The sequence below is a fragment of the Poecile atricapillus genome, chromosome W, assembly GCF_030490865.1.
Source record: "Poecile atricapillus isolate bPoeAtr1 chromosome W, bPoeAtr1.hap1, whole genome shotgun sequence".
Taxonomy (NCBI): domain Eukaryota; kingdom Metazoa; phylum Chordata; class Aves; order Passeriformes; family Paridae; genus Poecile; species Poecile atricapillus.
Window position 1 is genome coordinate 16,665,124 of NC_081288.1, and position 20,598 is coordinate 16,685,721.

Genomic DNA, 20,598 nt, shown 5'->3' on the forward strand with positions numbered 1-20,598 from the left:
GTGGAAAATATGGGGAAAGGGGCTGAATTTTCCTGTAGTCCAAGAGCTGTTTGCTCTGTTCTGTACATTGAACACTGATCCCCTGCTCTGTGACAAACTCTTTGCTCAAGCCCTGCTGTTTCACTGTAAATGAGAAAGAAACTTGAGGTCCAAAGCTACTTGAGCTGATGGATTGTTGTTTTTTTTCAGGATAAGATACCGTTTTAAGGAGTACTCCCAAATATTTTGTCAGCTTTTTGTTTTGCCTTTGTTTAAAACTGTATCTGTTTTTTTTCAACTTGACTTTGTAGATTTGGATAATTCTGTTGTTTTGCTTATTGGAAAAAAATACCAGTGCACTGACAACATGTAGTTTTTACTTCTTGACTGCTAAAAAAGTACTCTTAACTGTGCCAAATCAGAGCCTTACTAGCCGGATCCAGGCCTCTTGTTGGCTTAAAAGAGCTTGGATTCACACTGGTTCTGAGATAAAGAGAATCCCTTGCCTGATTTAGAGCAAGGGAAATATGTTTCATGACTGTATTTATTTTCAATGATCTTTATGGTCCCTTCCAACACCAACCATTCTATGATTTTCAGGGGTTGCACTGACATGCTTAACCTTAGTATTTTATTTGCAGTTCTACTGCAAAAAATAAAGCATTTTAAACATTGGGAGAGTGAAGTTCTGCTTTCCCAGAGAGTTCAAGACTTTTTTCCCATTATATATTCAGGAAACATCAGCAGTTGGTTGCAGTTCCAGCTGTGAGCATTCAGCGCACTGGCAGATATTGGAAACTGAGAAAGTGAGGATACATACTTAGAAACTAACAGTAATAAATTTCAGTCACTTGTGTGACTGGATAACTTTAAAGCAGAGCTGGGGGATAGCATCCAGTGTGGCTTTCAGGCTACTTAACTGTGATTTTACCCTCTCACTTGTCTGCAAGTACATATGTAACTCACATTTTCCAGGTTGTGCAAAATATCATGTGGGGATCCTTGGAACGATATTTTTCTCACTGGACTGTTTCTAAAGTTGAACTTATTCAGATGAGACCAAGGTCACAGGGAAAGATTTGTGATAGGACGATTGAATACACCCAAATGCCTACAACTAAGGATCTCAACAGAGCTTAAAAAGACAGCCATAACTTTTTCACTGTCTAGTGTTTGAGGGCTTGATAATATAACTTCAGTTATAAAGAGTTCTTTTCTTGCAGCTCTGTGTTGTTCATTTCTAACTTCAAAAGGCAAAGAAAGAAAAAGTTTATATGTTTCTGTGTTAATGATTTGGGCACTTTGATGCAGGGTGGAAGCTGATTGAACTCCCAGCACTAATGATTTTCCACCAGTTGTGGTAGCACATGTGGAGCAGATGTCACAGGGAGATGGGACACTGACAAATGCACAGCTGTTTTCTGCTGCTGAGGAAACCAAGGACTGTCTCCTGAGTTACATCCCAGCTTCTGCAGGGGAGTGGTTTCCATTAGTTGTGGACGGTTTTGGCTCTGTCCCTTATTGTAGCCTCTGTCTGTTGCTTGCATAACACATCCCTTTGTCTCCAGTTGCCTCTGCTACCTCTTCTCCACAGCATCAAATCTTTCCTCTAACTTAGATCTTCCTCTTTTTGGGGATTCCCTCTTCTCCATCTTCCTCCCTGCCCCAAAACTTTTTAGTAGCTACTCTCCTCCTTCCTGCTGCTGCTAAGCATTCTTTTTTTTCCCTTTGAATTCTTGCTTCCAGTCACTCCTTATCTCTCTCTATTTTATAGTACCATACCATAGCTTAATTTTGGGACTGCTGGCATGGTGGTAGCATGCAAATTTGGATGAGCTGTAACAAAGTGATTTGGGTTGGAAGGGACCTTAAAGCCCATCTCATTCCAACCCGTGCCATGGGCATGGGCACCTTCCAACTATCCCAGCTTGCTCAGAGCCCATCCAGCCTGGCCTTGGACACTGCCAGGGATGGGGCAGCCACAGCTGCTCTGGGAAATCTGTGCCAGGGCCTCAGCACCCTCACAGGGAACAATTTCTTCCTCATATCCAATCTGAATCTATCCTTTTTCAGCCTGAAACCGTTCCCCCTTCTCGTGTCGCTCCATGCCCTTTTAAAAAGTCCTTCTCCATCCAGCTTTCTTGTAAGTCTCCTAAAGGTAGTGAAAGGTGCTATAAAGTCTCTAACACCTGTAGGAGAAACTAATTAGTGAAAAAGTATTTGTCACATTAATTTATGCAACCCACCCTTCTATAACAGCAGGGCTATTGTGTTAGGGACATCGAATATCATTTTTCTGCTGCTTCAAGTATACATAATCAATGTGTGTTCAGGAGGATGGCTGCAGGAAAGATGAATCTATCATTTGGATGTTTTCTCCTTCATCCTTGAAGTCAAATTCTAAGTGTGAGAATAGCAGGAGCTTTGCTGAGAGCCCAGAAAACTTGCTGTCTAATTGAGATTTTGTGCCTTGAACCATGAAGGTGTCTCTACCATGAGAGCAACCAAAAGCACATCTCTGCCATGCTTTGCTAAATTTCTTTGCTGTGCTCAGAGCCCTGAGGCAAAGGAGTTGCTAAATATTGTTCTTATAACCAAGAATCTAAGCAAAATCCATATTTTTCTCCCCAAGAGTCTTCTGGGAAATAGCTTTCAATTACAGCAGCAAAGTTAACAAACCAAACAGAAACTGCTTTAAGTAGGTTCTTGACATGAAAGGAAGACTTAGGCATGAATGATTAATTGAATGATTAGACATAAGCAACTGAAAATAGCATCTAAGAGCAGGATGAGTAGGGCCTCTTCACTAATAGGAAGTGCTGTCTACATGGTTTACAATGTTTTTATCACTGATAGCTGAACTGGCGTTGATTTGAGGTTAGAGCACGACCTGGGAGCCAAAGAAGTATGAGAAAAACATGTTTCTAACAAGATGTTTAGATTTCAAGGACTGACTCTGAAAATTAATATCAGAGAAGTCTGTGTTTTCTCTTTTTTGGTAATATTTTATCAACCCTTTCCCCAGTGGGAGGGACAAAAAAGATAGATTGTGGTTTTGAACTGCTTGTATCTCCCCTAAAGGATTCACTCAGAGATCAAATCAAGGTACTGTGCTGTTGGCCTGAACTGAAAGCCTATGTAAAAAGGTGTCTCAAAATAGCAGTTTCATTTTTATGTGTTTACTTTTTTTTTTTTTTTTTTTTTTTTGAGTGGGTGGTTGCTATTCTGGTTGTTTAAGAATATTCTGCAGCATGGAGTGTTGTTAAGCTAAGGAAAGATGTGATTGCTTCTCATTTTGTGTCCACATGAAGAAGCTGTGCTCCCCATTCCCCCCCAGTCACACTGGGATGAACCTGGAGTGGCTCTGTGTGCACCAGGGTGCATATCCAGATTTGCATCAGTTCAAAGGAGGGTGAAATTTGGTCCCACACGTGTTTCCTGAAGCCAGGTGAAAAAACCCCACAAAACATTTATTGTATTGCAGTGGAATTGAAGGGACTGATCATACCAGGTGCTTCATGTGTTAATTCCAGCTGAAGCTGGTGGGATCCAGGGCACTGAGTGTGGTGATGGAAATGCTTACTGTGCTGCAGGGCTGGGCTCACAGAGATTGGGAGGAACAGTGTGTGCCAGGAGTTGTGTACCTCTGAAGAAAATTCATATTGTGAGCCACACAACTGCAGGTTTCCTTAGTCTGGGACCCTAAACACACTTCAGCTTGATGCTCCTTTCTCCAGTGGGAAACACTTTCAGCTTCCAAGGTGTAAAATAGCACAGTTAAGACCTGCTTGTTGGTCAGATTTAGCAGCTCTGGAAAAGAAGCATGAGTCTCTCTCCTATTTTAAATGTAAAATGACCTAAGTTTGTACACTGGTCTAAACTTCCTTGCTTGTAACTTGTATTCCTTTCTTTTCTTGAGGCTTCTGCAGTGAAAGTGATGCTTGGGTTCCTAAATACCCTCCTTTGCCTTTCAGGTTTTTAGTTTGATCTAAGGTTTTTCAGACATTATTATTTTGTCTTCTCGTCCTTCCTTTCTCTGCACTCTCTCTTTTCTTCTTTCTGCCCTTTCCTCTTCCATCTGCCGTTTTTCTTTTTATTTGCCCTCTACTTAATTTTGATTTATTCTTTTATTTTCTTCTTATTTCTCCCAGTTCCATAATTGCTTTAATTTCCTTCTCAGACTCCTGATAGCTCTTTTGTTGTTCTGCCTAGGACTCTTCATTGCCCCACTCCTTTCTCCTCCACATTTTTTCCTTTCCATTTTCAAATTAGATCCTTTTTACCTTTCTGTTTATTTTTTTCCCCAAAACTAGTAGATTTGTATGCACTGTGATTTTATAGCCCTGTCAGTTCCTCTTACCCATTTATCTGGTTTTAGTAAAGTCATGTGATAATTTCTCTAGCTCTGCAAACCAAAGAAATCTTTCATGGTGGGCAAGCGTTGAATTTCTTACACTTAAAAAAATTCCCAAGAGAGGACAGGGAGAGAAAGCATCTCACAAATACTGTTCTAAACCATCTTTATCCAATATCAAGAAACAATTAAAGGGCATAATAGGAGTTATTTTCCTTTTCAGACTTCCTGAGTGAAGGCGCTATTTGCTTACCTTTGATATTACCTCCTAAATTAGTCCTCAGGAAGAGAAGCATTTATGTCAAACTCCATGAAGTAGTGGATTGGGAACTAGGACAATCTGGGAATGTCTGGAGAAGTCAGAAGAGACATTTTGTCTCATGAGTGGGTTGCTAGACTGACCTCCGGGAGGGAATGGCTTTTTGATCTGCTGTGTGGTGGAAAGTTGCTTTATAATCTTACACCTCAGTTTCTCTTTTTTTCGTGTTTCTTTGAACTGTAGCATCTCTAGGGCAGGCAGTGTTCCACCCCCTCAGAATGTTTAGGATCATGAAGCTTGAATTTACATAGTTTTGTTACTCTAATAAAAAAAATGGAAATAAACCCCCAGAGAAAAACGATGAGCTGACCTTGTTTCAAGACATCTAGAATCCTAAAAAGTAAAATAAAATAGGAAAAAGCTTATTTGGGAACAAATAATATGATTTTTTTTAATCTATAAATTGAGGGAAATACAATTGAAGTAACACTGATTTAAAAAAGGCCCCCTGCAGGGTGATAGCACTGTGCTCTGAGACTCTGCAGGAGGATGAGAAGGGCTGTGTTTACTCTAAGTAGCAGGATGTGTGGGGAGTAACTGAGAAATGAAGACTGGTCCTATAAAAAGAAGGTATTGTTACTTCAGAGAAATAAATGTTTCATACAGCCTTCTGCGAAGGCATGTTAATTATAGATTGTGACAGAAAATAATAGCAGGCTTTTGTCTTATGAGCTGAAATCCTGATACTTCAGGTAAAATATCCTATAATATATAGTACAATTTAATGGTACATAGCACTTTGGGTTTTTTTTCACCTTCTTGATTTCCAGAATATTGTAAAAATTACCTAGGAGTTGTGTACTGTAGGTTGTGTGATATAATTCCCATGTAAATGTGAAATGAAAGCAAACACCTTTGCAGAATGGCTGGATTTGCTTTGATAAGGGCTTTGGAACAGAAACTCAGGGCTGCAAGGGGCAGGGGGGGGAGGAAATCCATGAGCACTTTGGGTCAGTGCCAAGGAAAGTTCTGCCACTGGGGGTAATTTTGTGTGGACAAGCTTTGCTGCTTGAATAGGGGCTGGGTCAGTCCTCAGTGTTTGGCCACCTGTGCCAGTGAAATATGGAGGGCTCATAGTTGGGGACAGACCTTTCTTTGACATCCACAGACTGCAGCTCATGCTGGGGAAGAGCTTCACCCTACAACACTCAGGCAGTCCTGGGTGTCCTTACTACTCCCACAGCAGAAGTCTTCCCTCTTCTTGCCTATTAATACATGTGGCATGTGAAAGGACAATTACCAACGTTTGCTATGTGAAATGTCTGTCAATTCTTGCCGCTTTTAGAGCAGTTGACAATTGTGACAGTGCAAGACTAGATATTGTTTATCATTCTAAAAGTAATTACTTTGGATGAATCATGAGCCTCTATTTACAGTTTATAGGACTGCCACTGGACAAAAAAACCCCAAAACCTCTTGAGTCAGAGAATTTCACAAAATTCAGTTTCTTACCGATTAACATTAACTTTCAGTTACTAATTACAGTGTTGAGAAATAAAGATGAATGATTAACAAGCATTTAGGGAAGAATTGGCTTAATTCTAGATGTCTCTCCCCTTTCTTGATCTGCAGCCCCATCACTCCACGTGGGGAGCTGGTGGGGATGGGATGAGGGTTGGTATGTTGAGATTCTCTTTCCTTTGCTGCTCCACATTTCTTACTCAGCATCTCAGCATTGGCTTCAATCTCCTCCTTCTTCTCCTCCTCATCCTCTTCTCTCGTTTACACAGCCACCCTGCTCAGGTGGCTCCTCTCTCCTCACCTGCTTTTTTCCCTGTCTGTTGGGCTGTAGTGATGTTCAGCTTGTGTTACTTTGATTAAAAAAGCCTAACAGTAAAAGCAACTCAGTGAAGGCATGTGAAGACCCAGACTCTGTGTGAACCTGCTTGGTGGCTGGTAGCAGAATTCCCCTGCCGTCCTTGGATTCAGCAGTGCCAGGAGGAGCTGGGAAAGCCAGGTGTGTGACATGCACACAGCAGGACCATTCTTCCAAAGTTTCACGTCCCTTCAAACAGTGCATCTGTGATGCTAATAAAGCATCAGACAGATATGGCAGGATCACAACCTAGGGCTCTTACAGAAATTGCACAAAGTGAGAACATGCGGGGCTTTAAAAGACTTAAGGTTCAACTCTAATGTTATGCCAGCCTGTTTATGGTATCATTGCCACCAAGCTGACTTGGTGGCTGTGTTTAAACACCAGTATCTGGACATTTCTGGACAAAAAAACCTAACCAAAGCATACTTACAAATGAAGGAAATGTCTTTCAACTTGACTTGGGAGTATTTCTTTCAATCTTTCCCCAGACTGCCTTTTCAAGGTGTGTCCTATGAACAGATACTCAGCCCAGAAGCAGTACTGGAAAGCCAAGCAAGCCAAACAAGGAAACCATACAGAAGCAGCACTGCTGAAGAAACTTCAAGTAAGAGACATCTGTATTTGTAATCTTATCTCAATCTGCAGGCTGTAGAATTACAATAGCACCAGAAAGAATAATAACCAAGTGCCTTGGGAACCACTGTGATGGGTATTATTATGCCACCATAGCAACTCTATATTAGCTCTCCTACCTCCTGACTGGCATTTGTAGCTCCTGTTGTGGTGTTTATCTTACTTTGGGCTGGGGGTTTTGCCCCTTTTCTGTAAGCAAGGTAGTGCTTTCAGAAGTTTTATAAAGTAAAAATGGAGTTAAAATCAGGACAGAGCCCTGGTTTAAATAATGCTGGAAATCCTTACCAGGAATTAGGCAGAAGAGTGGACAAAGAGATGTCCTCAATGCTTTAGTGAGGAAAATCCTCAGAATTGTGTTTGTCCTTGCCTTCAGTCTGGGCTATTCTTTTGTGAACCCTTTTGCAGATTCTATTTTGCCTCATATATGGCGTGGATGGAGCAACTCCTCTGTCTCTGAAAAACAGCTGGCCTGATGCTGTAACTGAATGCATAAGATTAAGTGAAAACAAGGTCCTGTCAAACCTGGATGACAGTTTTGTGGGCAGTGGAGAGGTTGCCAGTGCTTCCAGTTAAAAACAGCAAGGAAGGCATGTGGTGTGTGGCCAGAGTTACACAGTAATTAGTGCTGGGAGCTGAGAGTTTGCTCTGTGACTGTGTTTGACCCCGTCTATTGTGTTTAATTTTAATATTGCCAATTGTGACCTATTGTTTTTGTTTTGGAGTTCATGTGTTTATGTACAATTAAACCTCAACAAGTAAAAGGAGTGGTGACAGAAGCTAATCATTGGCCCTTTCTTATGCTCTACAGGATTAAATAAAGCACCTGGAATTACTTTTTGGACTTGAAAATTTTTAAAATAGCATGCATCTCAGGTGTGACCCATAAATTGTGACAGAGACCCTATTTTGGATAATGAAAATATCAGAATCAATGTCAGGATTTGGGTGCTAATATTTCCAGTGCAGTAATGCTAATAGGTTGCAAGATTTAAATATGATGCCATTTCCTTTTTGCACGGTGTGTTTCAGGTTCTTCCTTTGTAGAGTCTAAAGAAATAATCATTCTCTTGCAGCATGCAGCAGAACTGGAACAAAAGCAGAATGAAAGCGAGAACAGGAAGCTGTTGGGTGAAATTGTGAAATACAGCAACGTCATCCAGGTAAACCTATTGAAATCCCTCTGTCTTCTCAGTGTTGGAAAGGAAACAGTTGTTTCATTTCAAGGTTGCAATGAAAATGAAACTAGCTACCTGCTGTAACGTGGGTTGGCTAGGGTCAGGTAAACAGAACTTGGTGAAGTTTACAATATTGTGCTTTTCTGCCTGTTTCAAAGCCTACCAGGAGTGCTGCAAATTCCTGTTTAAATAATATGTCATAATAAAAATTCTATGTGTATTTCTTGGTGCTGCAGTTTAGAATCTGAGTGTAAATACGTGTCTTTTATTTTCAAGACTTATTTCAAAGTCATGCTATAGGGGTGCTGTGCAGCTCCTTTTAAATCATTGAAGTAATCTGTATTTCATGACATAAAAATGAGACAAGAGCTAAGTTCTTAAGTGCAGTACAACTTTTCTGTAATGGATGTAATTCCTGAAGGGAACACTGCAATGGACCCTTGCCCTGCTGTAGAATTGATTCCTGACACATTTCTCTCAATCTGAAATAGATCATCTGTTTTCCTGAAGTGTAGTATACTTTGATAAATGCCTTCTAGTTTTATTTTGTATTTCTATTTATTATAGAAAATCTCTGTAGCGTGAAAGCCTGTGCCTCCTCTTTCGACTGGAGGGAGAAAAAACAAATAAAAGCTGCACTAATTGTTTTTTTTAATTATTCTTTATTCCCAGCTACTGCACATAAAAAGCAACAAGTACCTCACAGTCAACAAGAGATTGCCAGCTCTACTAGAGAAGAATGCTATGCGGGTGTCCCTGGATGCTGCAGGGAATGAGGGCTCCTGGTTTTATATCCAGCCATTCTGGAAACTGAGGAGTGAAGGTGACAATGTAAGTGGCAATACTGAATGTGTTAAGAAGGAAAAGGGAGAAGAATTCCAGGAGATACAATTTCTTTGATGCAGACCTATTTCATAATGGATTCAGTTCAGGAAAGATGAAATTAGAAGAGTGATTGGCACTGTTACCTTTCATGTGTAACTGGAAAGTGTTACTAAATTATATGGTCTGGAATATAATGTGTTGCCACATTCAACCAAGCCTCTCTGTTAGGGCATCTTAGCTAAGTCTACCTTAGACTTACTCTACTTTAGACAATCTGTGTGCAGATTTTCAAAGCAGACAAGAAATCATAGTTTATGCTAGAGTCTATTTTTTTAAAGATTTTGGTTTTTTTTAATTTTTTGGGCAACATTTTTTTCAAAAGGTCGATAGAGAATGTCTCTAGGAAATACATCAGCTTTCTTTAAATCTGTATTCCCTTCTGGAACTGGGTTGGATAGTTGGATAGAGGAAGAATGCACAGGAGAGCTGTTTGCTGCAAACCTGAGAGCTGTGCCATGACATCACAACTCCCTTCTTCATTCTGTGGCTTGGTTAAATGCCTGATGTGGGGAATTCAGATCTGCCTCTGGGAAGGCCACACAATGATGAACTTGTGGGGTTTTATATTGTAGACCTGGCTGGGAATGTTTGGCTGCTTTCCCTCATGCATAATCTGTGAAAACCTTCTTAGGATTGTAGGAGGGAATGCCTCTTTGTTCATATATTTTCTCTCATTAATTTTGTGGTTACCCAGCCCTTGGGATGCTCTCCAGGATGATGAATGTGGTTGCTTGCAACTCCTTTTGCAATCTGTTGTGGAGAGGAGAAGGGTTGTGTTCCCAGCTCCTGGTCAAATATCCCCAAAGTCAGAGTCTTTCCCTGCTCCACATAGTGATCCAAAGGGTATGTGAAAATCCTCCTTTTTCCCAAAGCCCAATGTGGAGAAATACAGCAAATATAGCTCTCAGGTGGGCCTCTGAATGGCTTTTCAGCTGGGGAAAACAAATGTGGCTCAAACATTAGCTTGGTATTTATTTTCCTTCTCTAGAGGGAAAAAAGGGTGGCTTATTGTTTTGGCTTAATTCCTTAGAATAACATCTGTTCAGCATCTTTTAATTTCTCATGCCTGGAAAATAAATATGTATGTCATGCTCTCCCAAGGGAGGACCTGGGATTCCCACCTGTCGTCTGCAAAAGCCACTGTGAGCCCTTACTGCCAAGAGCAGCAGGATCATCCTAACCCTTCAAAGTCATCCTCACTACTACAGAGATTTTCATTCCATTCTCCATTGCTGTGTACACACAAGGGTTTGGAAGCGGACTTCCTGATGTACAGAGATTGCAGATCAATGCAGCAATGGCAGGAGCATCCCATTCCACAAAGCCCTTTCCTAGTCTGTTCCCTGTGGGAATTTACTTGGTAGGCTCTGAGCTGTGAGGGCCGTGTGGCAAACTGGACAAGGTTTATTCCTAACTCAATGCACTCAGTTCTATTTTCTGCTTATTTTCTGTTTCCAGGTTGCCTTTCAGAGCTGGCAACTTGCCATTGTAATTGACAGAGGGAATTTACAAAGGGAAGTTGTTTCTTGTTTCTACCAGGCCCAAACGGATTTGACTATTTTCTTTGCAAGTTTCCAGTGATAAACATTAGTCCTCTGGAAGCTCTCTCCTGAGTGCTTTTGTACATTTCAGCCTCTTCAACAGATACACAAACCAGGCAGCTGTTTCACAGAGGACAGGAGTAGAAAGTGATGGGGAAAATCCTCATTTTCCTCCCACAGATGGAGGGAGGCTCCAGCCTTGTAGCCACTCCTTCCTTTTTAGCAACTCCCGGACATGGAAACCTTTCAATTCATGGAGTTATCTTGGTATTATCTTACTTTGCTTAGAAATTTTGCTGGTTCTTTTTGAACTATATTTCTGTGCTATAATGAGGAAATTCCCTAAGAAAACATGTTTTAGAAAGTCTTTTAAGCAATAGAAGTGAGTATTGAATTAGTGCTTGGATGGCTGCTACCGTGTCAGGTAATGCAGGCAAGGTAGGGCTAAATATGCCATATGTCATAAAAGAAAAGGAATCTGTGAATCTAATACAGGTGTGTGACTCCTCTGGTAAGCGATCACAGTTTTTTAGCCTTGTGACATATTTTAGAACTTAGTTTTCTGAGAGAGGGTTAGCTTAGTTTCACTAGCAACTGATTAATTTTGCAAGTTAATGAAAGAATATGACTGAAAGTTTACAGTAATTGGCATAACTAGAGTATTTTCTGCAGACTTTTATCAAGTCTTCATCATTTTTGAAGCTGCTCTTCAATGGAAGATAGGAACGATTAAGGGTAGAGCTGGTTCCAGATGGACTGAATAGCAAAATGTGCCCTGATAGCAGGATTGGTGCTGTGTGGATTGCACTGCAGTTATCTGCCTTTTTGGTGTGGTGGTTCTTGTTCTTTTTCTTTTTTTTTTTTTTTTTTTAATAAGATGCTTAATGATGTGCTCTCTTAATGATTTAGTTGTGATAGTCCTGGTATACATGCAACCATTTTGAAGTCCTGATTCCACTTTGCAGGATGCAAACCTGGTGATATTTTGGTTAATGAATTATCTGGTCATAACTTCTTAAAACAGGCTGTAAGTAATGTCTTTGTGACGCATGGCATGAAGGAATGTATTGCATAAGAAACGTGTGTTACAGGCATCTTGTCATTATTTTGGTTCTGTTACTGAACTTGTTCCCATGACTTGGATCAAGTAGGATTTCTGTGTGTGATCTGATCATGGTGGCACTGTCCTATGCTACTGTTTATTTTAGCTGTGTTGGTAAAGGACAGGCAAACCTTCCTTTTCACCTCTGCAATGGGTGGGCCAAATTCACCTGCACTGAAGTTGCACAGGGTTGAACTGGGCTCAGCTTTTTCATAGGAGAAGTGCTGATCAATCCAGAAAGTGTTTTTGTTTATTTGTCTTCCAAAATAAAGCATGGCTTGTGCAGCATTTCATGTAGTAAAAAATCACTTGTAGCCACTTGTCTTCATGTCTGTGTGTGCTCAAAATTGCTGTGAACAACATAAGCAAAACAGGACGTAGTGCCAACCAATCTATGTGGATTGATATTTTTTTATTATTATTTGTTTTTCCCTTCCGGGCATGAATTGAATTCACCATATGCATGTCTCAAGCAGCTTTTACGTTAAAGAAATTTTTGTATATCGTTTTGTGTATCAAAAGGAATTGCAAGGGCATGGGAATTTGCTTGCAGGGAGCCAGCCAGGAATTTCTCTTGTAGAGAGAAGGCCTCACAGCTGTTGTACCTGCTGCCTGTGCTGAGCTGAAACACCATTTAGGGAGCCACAGCAGAAGGGATGGAGTGTGTTCACCTCTTTCTAAATTTCCAGTGACTTCTGTGCCTTTCTAGGTTGCAGTCAGTCAGTCTGAATCACAGAACTCCTGAGTCTGTCAGGACATTTGCCAGCAGATGGTCCACAGAGCTGGGGGCTCATGATTACTTTGTAAGCTTTCTCTGGGATAAAGAGAACTTAATGTAACTTTTGGTTGAACTGAGCTGCTCCTGGAATTCGTAGATTCATATCTATTTCACGGTCTGGAGTTTCTGCTGAGCCAAGGGACATACTTATTGGGAACATGAGGGTTCCTTAGTGGGAAATCTCGAACCCAAGTGATTGCAGATCATGGATGAACAGACCTGCCATGTGAGTTGTCTGCAAATAAATTCACCGAGTGCCATTCCTAGAGCATGCATTTGAATCATTTTCTAAATATGCTACATTACTTCATTTTATTGGATGACTACATAGATCTAAACTGCGCTTTATTTCTGACTTCCAGGTTGTGGTGGGAGATAAAGTTGTTCTCATGCCAGTCAATGCAGGACAGCCTCTGCACGCCAGCAGCATTGAGCTTCTAGATAATCCTGGATGCAAAGAGGTGGGTTCGGGGGGCAGGAGGGGTAACTGCTGCCCTGAGATGGTTTTAGAAAGACTGATAGAATTGGGATTGTTCAGCCTGGGGAAGAGAAGGCTTTGGGGTGACCTCATTGTGGCCTTGCAGTACCTGAAGGGAACCCACAGGAAAGATGGAGAGAGACTCTTGACAAGGGCCTGGAGTGACAGGACAAGGGGCAATGGCTTCACACTGACAGAGAGGAGGTTTAGATTGGGTATGAGGAAGAAATTGTTCCCTGTGAAGGTGGTGAGGCCCTGGCACAGGTTGCCCAGAGAAGCTGTGGTTGGATGTGGCTCTGAGCAAGCTGGGATAGTGGAAGGTGTCCTTGCCCATGGCAGGGGGTTGGAACTGGACGATCTTTACATCCCTTCCAACCCAGGCTATTCTGTGATTTACAGGTATGTAAAGAATGATATGTTGTTCTTTACAGGTAACCAGAACCCACCATGGGCTCAAAGCCAGCATTAAAAACTGGTGCCAGCTTAGCCTCAAAAACCCAAGACAAAATATCCTTGCTGAAGTGATGCCCAGGCACTGAAAACTCTGTGAGTTTTCCTTGAGTATCTCAAACTCTGACTGATGTGAGAGTAAATCCTCATTCAGCATTTCTTTGGGGTGTTCTTGGTAGGCTGTCAGCAAACAGAGCAACATTTGCCCACCCAGTCTTCTGCAACATTACAATCCGTAACACTTGAGAACTTCAGAACCAGTGTTAGGAACTGTACAGATAGGTAGCTTAGCCATGTCCCCTGCCATCCTAGATGTGGTGTGGTTTTTCAGAAGAATAGAATGTCTAAAAAAGAAATGAGCATCCCCTAATACTATAATTTAGTTCTTTTTTTATTTTTTTATTTTTTCCTAAAGGTAAATGCTGTCAACTGTAACACAAGCTGGAAAATAACTTTGTTCATGAAATTCAGTAGTTACCGAGATGATGTACTGAAAGGAGTAAGTATGATTTTTAAATTGCTTTTTGACTTCAAAAAGTCTTACTGTATTTGACAGTAGACAAATATTATCTGGTGAATAAAAGAAGAAATAAGGGCTTTATGGAGATTTTCAAAGTGATGTTACAGGCTTTTAGTTGACAATAGCTGTAATAAAACAATGTAGCTTTACATGGTGAGGTATTGAACATTTTCATGCCTGTAGATAAATCTCTGAGATAATTTATATTTTCATTTAAAAAATAAGTTTAATTTGTCCTCTATACATTTTATTTTTACCTTAATAAATCATTATCAACTGGCTATTTTTCAGTCGGTGTCAAAGCAGTTTTTGAGGAAGAATTTGAAAAGGAACATTGTATATTTGTGTTGACCCATTTAAGGATAGTGTTTCAAGTCTTGGGGAGATGCAGGAGGAGACAGAAATGATTCTAGCAGAAGTAGAGAGGGGACATTGGTGTTGATTGCTGAGTAGAAGAGATAAGATAATACAATGTTAGAAAAATCTCTTTACTTCCCTTAAATAGTAAGAGAGATTAGAAATGAAAAAAACAGTTTAGTAAAGTTAGCTAGAATTAAAAATCACCTTTAGGTAAATTTTTGCCTGCTATTCATTGTGGTGCTTTCCCAAAAGGCCATGGGTCTCCTGCAGGACTGTATTATCCCATCTGATTTCCAGACTTGGTGCTAAGATTGAATGCTCTTCACTTGGTACCTGCTCCAGCAATAGGAAACTCAGAAGTATTTTTTTCCTATCAGCTCTGCTGGCTTCACTGGAGCTGTTACAAATAGAAAATTAGTCTGGTGGCTTTGCCTACCACCTAACAGTGCTTCCTTTTTATATTTCTTTAGGGAGATGTTGTGAGGTTGTTTCATGCAGAGCAAGAGAAGTTTCTGACCTGTGATGAATATGAGAAGAAACAACACATTTTCCTCCGCACTACATTACGTCAGTCAGCCACGTCTGCAACAAGTTCTAAAGCACTGTGGGAAATAGAGGTATTTTTTCTCCTTTTTACAAATATTTTAGGACCTGAAGGCCAGGGTTCGGTAAGAAAACTTCACCACAACATGAGTCATTCATAGGCTCCTGATATCATCACACACCTCCCTGTAACTATTATTATTTCATGAAGCAGTTTGTGTAGGATGAACCCTGGAGAGCTGCTTTATTGCTCTGTGTATGTGGAGATAGGAGGCTTTCTTACTATATTTACCTGCACTAAAATGAGGAAGAGTCAAATTTCAAATTCAGACTTGACGTAAATGGTGTGATTTTATCAAAGCCAATCAAAGCACACTCACCTCTCCTGAGTTTTGAGTGTTTACGTTTAACTTCATGTGCAGTATAAAAAAATGGGAATCCATGGCTGACAGGAAATTTTCCAAACATTACACAACACATCAACACTTGTTTAAAGTTAACCTGAAGAAAGGTGGTGTTGTGAATGGGGGTGATTTTGAGAAGGTAACAAGCAAACATTTTTGTTCAACTAAGAAACACTGCAAATTGGTAGGTCTCAAATCCTTGCTACTTCAGTAATGTAATTCCTATACCCAAAAGTTCTTGTGTGATGAACAAACTGCATTTAAAACAGTGTCTTCAGAAAAATGGTTGATTTTTGTCTGGGTAAGTATTGTCTGGAGTAGAGTGTATTGCACTTGTACTTACTGGAGATTTCTCCTTAAAGGAGACAGACACTGCTAGATTTGAAGAAAGCAAATGACCTACAGCTCAGTCAGGGAATAAAATAAATAACCTGGGATATTTCAGATAATAAGAGGATATATCACTTGAATGAAAATTTTTCAGAAGCCCTTAGAATTGGGCTAGAATCTATATCATAGAGCTGGTATAATTGGTAAAATAATAAGATGGTTTGAATTTTGCTTTTAAGTAGTGCCTAGTAGTGTAGAACATCTCTCCTTACTTTCTTGAGCTGCAGATTCACACCATGTCACTTAAAAGCAAAAAAACATGACTCACCATGTTTGCAGGAAATAGATTAATGAAAGCATGGAAAGTAATAGAAAGAGTATTTCCTGGCACTTGGCAAAAAGTAAATGTAAGTAGTGGTTATCTATGGTGAGCTTCATGTAAGAACAGAATTCCTCTCTTTGGTAGGCTGTAATGATGTAGTTTGTGTATTTTTATTAGGAGTGAGCTGCAGGAAATGTCAGTGATCTAAAGTATGATCTTGAGGAGCATGATTAAAATCTAAATTCTTCTTTTAGGTTGTCCACCATGACCCTTGCCGGGGAGGGGCAGGACAGTGGAATAGCTTGTTTAGATTTAAGCATTTGGCAACTGGAAACTACTTGGCGGCAGAGGTAAGAATGCCAGTTAAACAAGTGTTTGTGTGCTGCCTAACCAAGTCCTGCTGGTTCAGAACTGCTGTAGCAGGTGGGTCTGCACTGTAGATCTTCACAAAGATCCCACACTGGGCCATTCCTGGGTCATACTGTACTGATGCACCCAGGGATTGCAGGGCAAACACCACTGTTAAATATCCACCACATTTATACTGAAAACCCTTGGGTTCATTTATCTCTCCGCTCCTCTTTGCCCTTGATTTTTGGAATGGTGTTTTGACTCTGTATTGGTGTCATGTGAGTTCATTGTGATTATATAGGCTGCAGTATAGTTCTGCTGTGCACTCCTGCCTTTTGACTAAATTTTGAATAAAAAAAGACCTGAGGAAGTCTCTGCCCTTTGATGGAATGGAAGGTCCCAGAGGAGAAGGAAGATCTTGCAACTTGTCTGGTTATTATCTGGTACTCTGTATTAAGGTAAAAGAGTATTGTGACACCCCAAAAGAGCAGCTTAATATCCATTAAGACTCCTTAAAAATGAAATATGGCTCTTGACAAGCTGGAATACAGCACATGATACCAAGTATATGAAATGGTACAGCCTTGGATATTTTGATGGTTGCAAGAAGCTGTGAACTTTTAAAGTTGTATTTAATCTGTATTAACACAGGTCTGTGTCCAGGCTTTATCAGTGGCATGAAAAGTAAGGTTTTTTCCCACTGATTTAGTTAGGATTGCCTAATTTAACTTATGCTTCAAAGTATGAGTGCACAAAGTTACTGCAAGAAGAAAGTTATAAATCACCATATGTTAGGAAACCCCTGAAAAAAGACTTGCTCTGACTGGGTTGAGATAGATTTACAGAAGTGCAGCTTCTGTATGTAAACAACTGCTTGGTATTCCCAGGGTGCTGCTTTAATTTTCTATCTCCTGTAACAGCCTGCACTGAATTCAGTGGAAGAACAAACAGGAGCTATCAAAAGTTCATTTATTTCTAATTGTGTCAAGGCCACTATCAAAACATAAACAGTGGACTGCTAATAATAGCTAATAATAGCTAATTTTCAAGAGGCAACCAGTACTCCCACCTGAGAGTGGGAGTATTTTCCTTCCTTACAGTGAGGGATGCTCCCAGTAGGAAGGTTTTACTAGCTGATGGAGAGTCAGGAAAGGCACTGAGCAAGCTGTTGGGCTTCCTTCTCCCACCAGATGATCTGTCTGGGGGATTTTTAGGCAAAAAATCTTTAGGTGAAGAGGTGCCACACTGCACTGAATGCCAGACCTGAACTTAGGTCCTTTCTCCCTCTGGAAAGGAAATCCCCATCAGGCAGACTTGTAATATGGAGAATATAATTGGCAACAGCGGAGTGAGAGCTGGGAGATCTTTTGGGTTGAACAGAGGTGATATGCTGGGACTGGAGAGCTGCATTAGTGACTGGAGAGCTGTATTAATGACTGTGTCTGTGAGGTGTAAAATACCTGTGGTGGAGATATTGAAGGTACTACTGCAATAAAACCCTGTGAACTCTATTTTGCACAGTTCATATGTCAGGCACAACACACCAGCCAGCCAGACACGTCAAAGATTTATGAACAGGCAGGCAGACACTTCTTGTGCGTGACCTAACTTTAAATCATTTGGTCAAAGCCTACTGAACACTTACTTATCTGTGCTCTGGCAGCACAGGGAGATTACTCATGGTATGGATTATCAACAGTGTCACACATTGTCATGACCTGATTTTGTTTAAGCCTCCATGATAAAGATACCCAGAGTGGAATAAAAAGTATGAACACAAGAAGAAAATTCACAAATCTTTTAAGCATTCTGTTGTTGGCTAATGATGCAATTTCTGTCACAGTTTGAGCTGTTGTAAGTCAGGATTCATCACTGTTTATAAAACTGTCTTTTTTCTTACTTCTGCCTTAAATCAACTTGATGTGTGCCGTGGAGACTTCTGCAGGAGAGTCTTGCATGGTCAACTCTCAGACAAGGAGCAGAAGTATCCTTCACCTGGGTGCCTCCCTTTTCTCTTTTCATACCCTGTGTGAGCAGCCTGTAAGTTCTCTTTTCCTTGGAGTTGTCCTGTGCCAGATGTAAGTGGTCAATTTAGTTTTTGATTTGGTGGGTCACTACTGAGCCATGTTGGAAAGGGATGCCCCTGCAGCTTGTTAAGGCCAGGGGATTATCTGTGGACTATGAAAATTGGAGATGCTTGCCTCAGAGATCTAAGGAATTTAAAGCTCATAAAGATGTTTCAATACTACAGTAAGAGAATTAATTAAAAAAAAAAAGAAAAAAAAAGAGGCAATACCATTGTTCTGTAAAAAAATCATAGGTGAGTACTTGTAAATCTAATTGTTATAAATTTGAGAGGATGAAGTCAGGATGTGTAAGTCCTAAATTCCATGCTCCTTAGAAGTACAAAGTACAATCAGTCTAACTTTTGTTGCCCTTCAAAGACCTCTGATATCTCTGACTTCTGACACAGTCTCAAGTAGTAGTATTTCCTTTAATCCTCTTTCCACTTGGCATTATTTAGCCTAATTTTAATTACTGTGCTTTGAAGTTCTTTAAGACCTACTAATACCTTAAAGCAACCTAGATCCTTCTCCCAGACTTTGGGCTGGAGGTGAGCCACCCTGAAAAATCCACTGGTGAAGGAGTCACAGTGGGAGACACTTGGTGATTCCACACACCTGCATTGCCATTCTTCTGCTGCTCTGCACACCCTGGGTCACTCAGAGTGTCTGTGTGCTCTCACACAATTACTTAGGACACAGGAGGAATGAATACAATGAAGAAAGGGCTTGGTGTTTGGTGATAAGATTTGGGACATTGGAAATCTGGGTACTTGGTATTGATGTCTGACATTAGGAAACCTTAAGCCACAGGCATAGACATTCCCAAAAAAGTGGAACCAAATACTCAGCTGAAAAATTGAAAAGAGAAATTGTCTTCTTTGGAGACAGCGGGAATTCTGCTCTTGATGTCATAAGGGCTTGTTTTCACCTAAAAGAGCTGAGCCAGATCTTCAGCACGAGATTTAGGCACTAAGCCACCAGCTAAGATCCAGTCTGCTGAGTTTCATTCTCAGAACAGAGTTTTATTCTCATCTTCACAGAGTCAGCAGTCTTTTAGAAAAAGTTCTGCAGAAGATCCTTTATATAGCCCTGGTTACAGCAAAATGACCCAAGTTATTTCAAAGCTTTACATTTATAAAGAGAGGCTGTAAGGTTAGGTGAAAATTTGAGGTTTGAAAGTATCAAAGATTTCCCCAAAAGTCTTTTCAGTGCATGTAGCCCATGTAGAAGGCATCCAAAGCTATCTGTGTGTGTGTGGGAGTGAGCTGCAGTTTGCTTGAACAGCCTTGCAGATGCTGCAGGTTGGGACCACACAGCTGTGCCTTTCTCATGAGCTACCATAGCCTTTTCAATATTCTAAATTGCCAAGATAAAAGTCTCTTTAGACTGAATATCAGCTTATCAATTGTGCTGAACCAAAACATGCACTTTTAATATTGTTCTCCACAAGCATAGCAGCTCTGATTCTGTGATTTCTAAGCTGGGCAATTCATACTGAAACTATTAACACTTGTTTTATGAGTCTGCTAAATGGATATGTGTGCCCACACACAAGTCATGCAGGATAAGTTTGTCATTTCAAATTCAATTTCTCAGGTGTGGCTGAAATAATTACAAAATATATCTGCATCTATCAAGTCACATGCTGGTCTCAGATATTGCAGTAGACAATAGACAAGCTGCAGTATGCTGCTTGTGAAACCTTGTGAGCATGTGCATAATCACGTTGCAGAATTTGTAAGGAAAAAGCTATGATAATTCTGTTTTACTTGCTGAATAGAGTTGCTAGAATTGCTAGGTACCTTGGCCAAAATATGGCAGTAAATCTTGTGAGGTCTTTAATAACAAATTTGCTCCACTAAACTCAATGAATTAAGATAAGGCAGGTAAAAAGGCAGCCTGAATGTTCACATTCTGTGCTTCTCCAGAACTGGGGCCATAAACAATTACTGCTGTGAAAAACTTCTCTGGCTTTCTTACAGAGTTCTCCTTCCTCTCTCTGTAAGTGTGAAAGGGGAGGGTTTAAGCTGTAAAATGGATCAGCTCTGATCAGAGTTTTGTTCTAAACTCTGTTCTTAAAATCCCACATAAAACATCCTTCCAGCTTTAGGATTATTTTAGCACTAAATACTCAGTGGAATTTCTTTTGAAGGTGGGAATGATTGAATTCAGTTGGGCTGAGCAGCACA

The 20,598-nt window shown here is 40.4% G+C and overlaps 1 protein-coding gene across 1 annotated transcript in view; it reads left to right on the forward strand.

Annotated features, from left to right (window-relative positions):
- The window catches only part of LOC131591576 (inositol 1,4,5-trisphosphate receptor type 2), a 244,024-nt gene that overhangs the window by 28,793 nt on the left and 194,633 nt on the right, over positions 1–20,598 (forward strand). Inside the window, exons 3-9 of the mRNA XM_058862400.1 lie at positions 6,960–7,075; positions 8,178–8,264; positions 8,952–9,110; positions 12,948–13,046; positions 13,929–14,012; positions 14,864–15,010; positions 16,247–16,342. Of these exons, the coding sequence (XP_058718383.1) occupies positions 6,960–7,075; positions 8,178–8,264; positions 8,952–9,110; positions 12,948–13,046; positions 13,929–14,012; positions 14,864–15,010; positions 16,247–16,342 (788 nt within the window). The remainder of the gene's footprint in view (positions 1–6,959; positions 7,076–8,177; positions 8,265–8,951; positions 9,111–12,947; positions 13,047–13,928; positions 14,013–14,863; positions 15,011–16,246; positions 16,343–20,598) is intronic.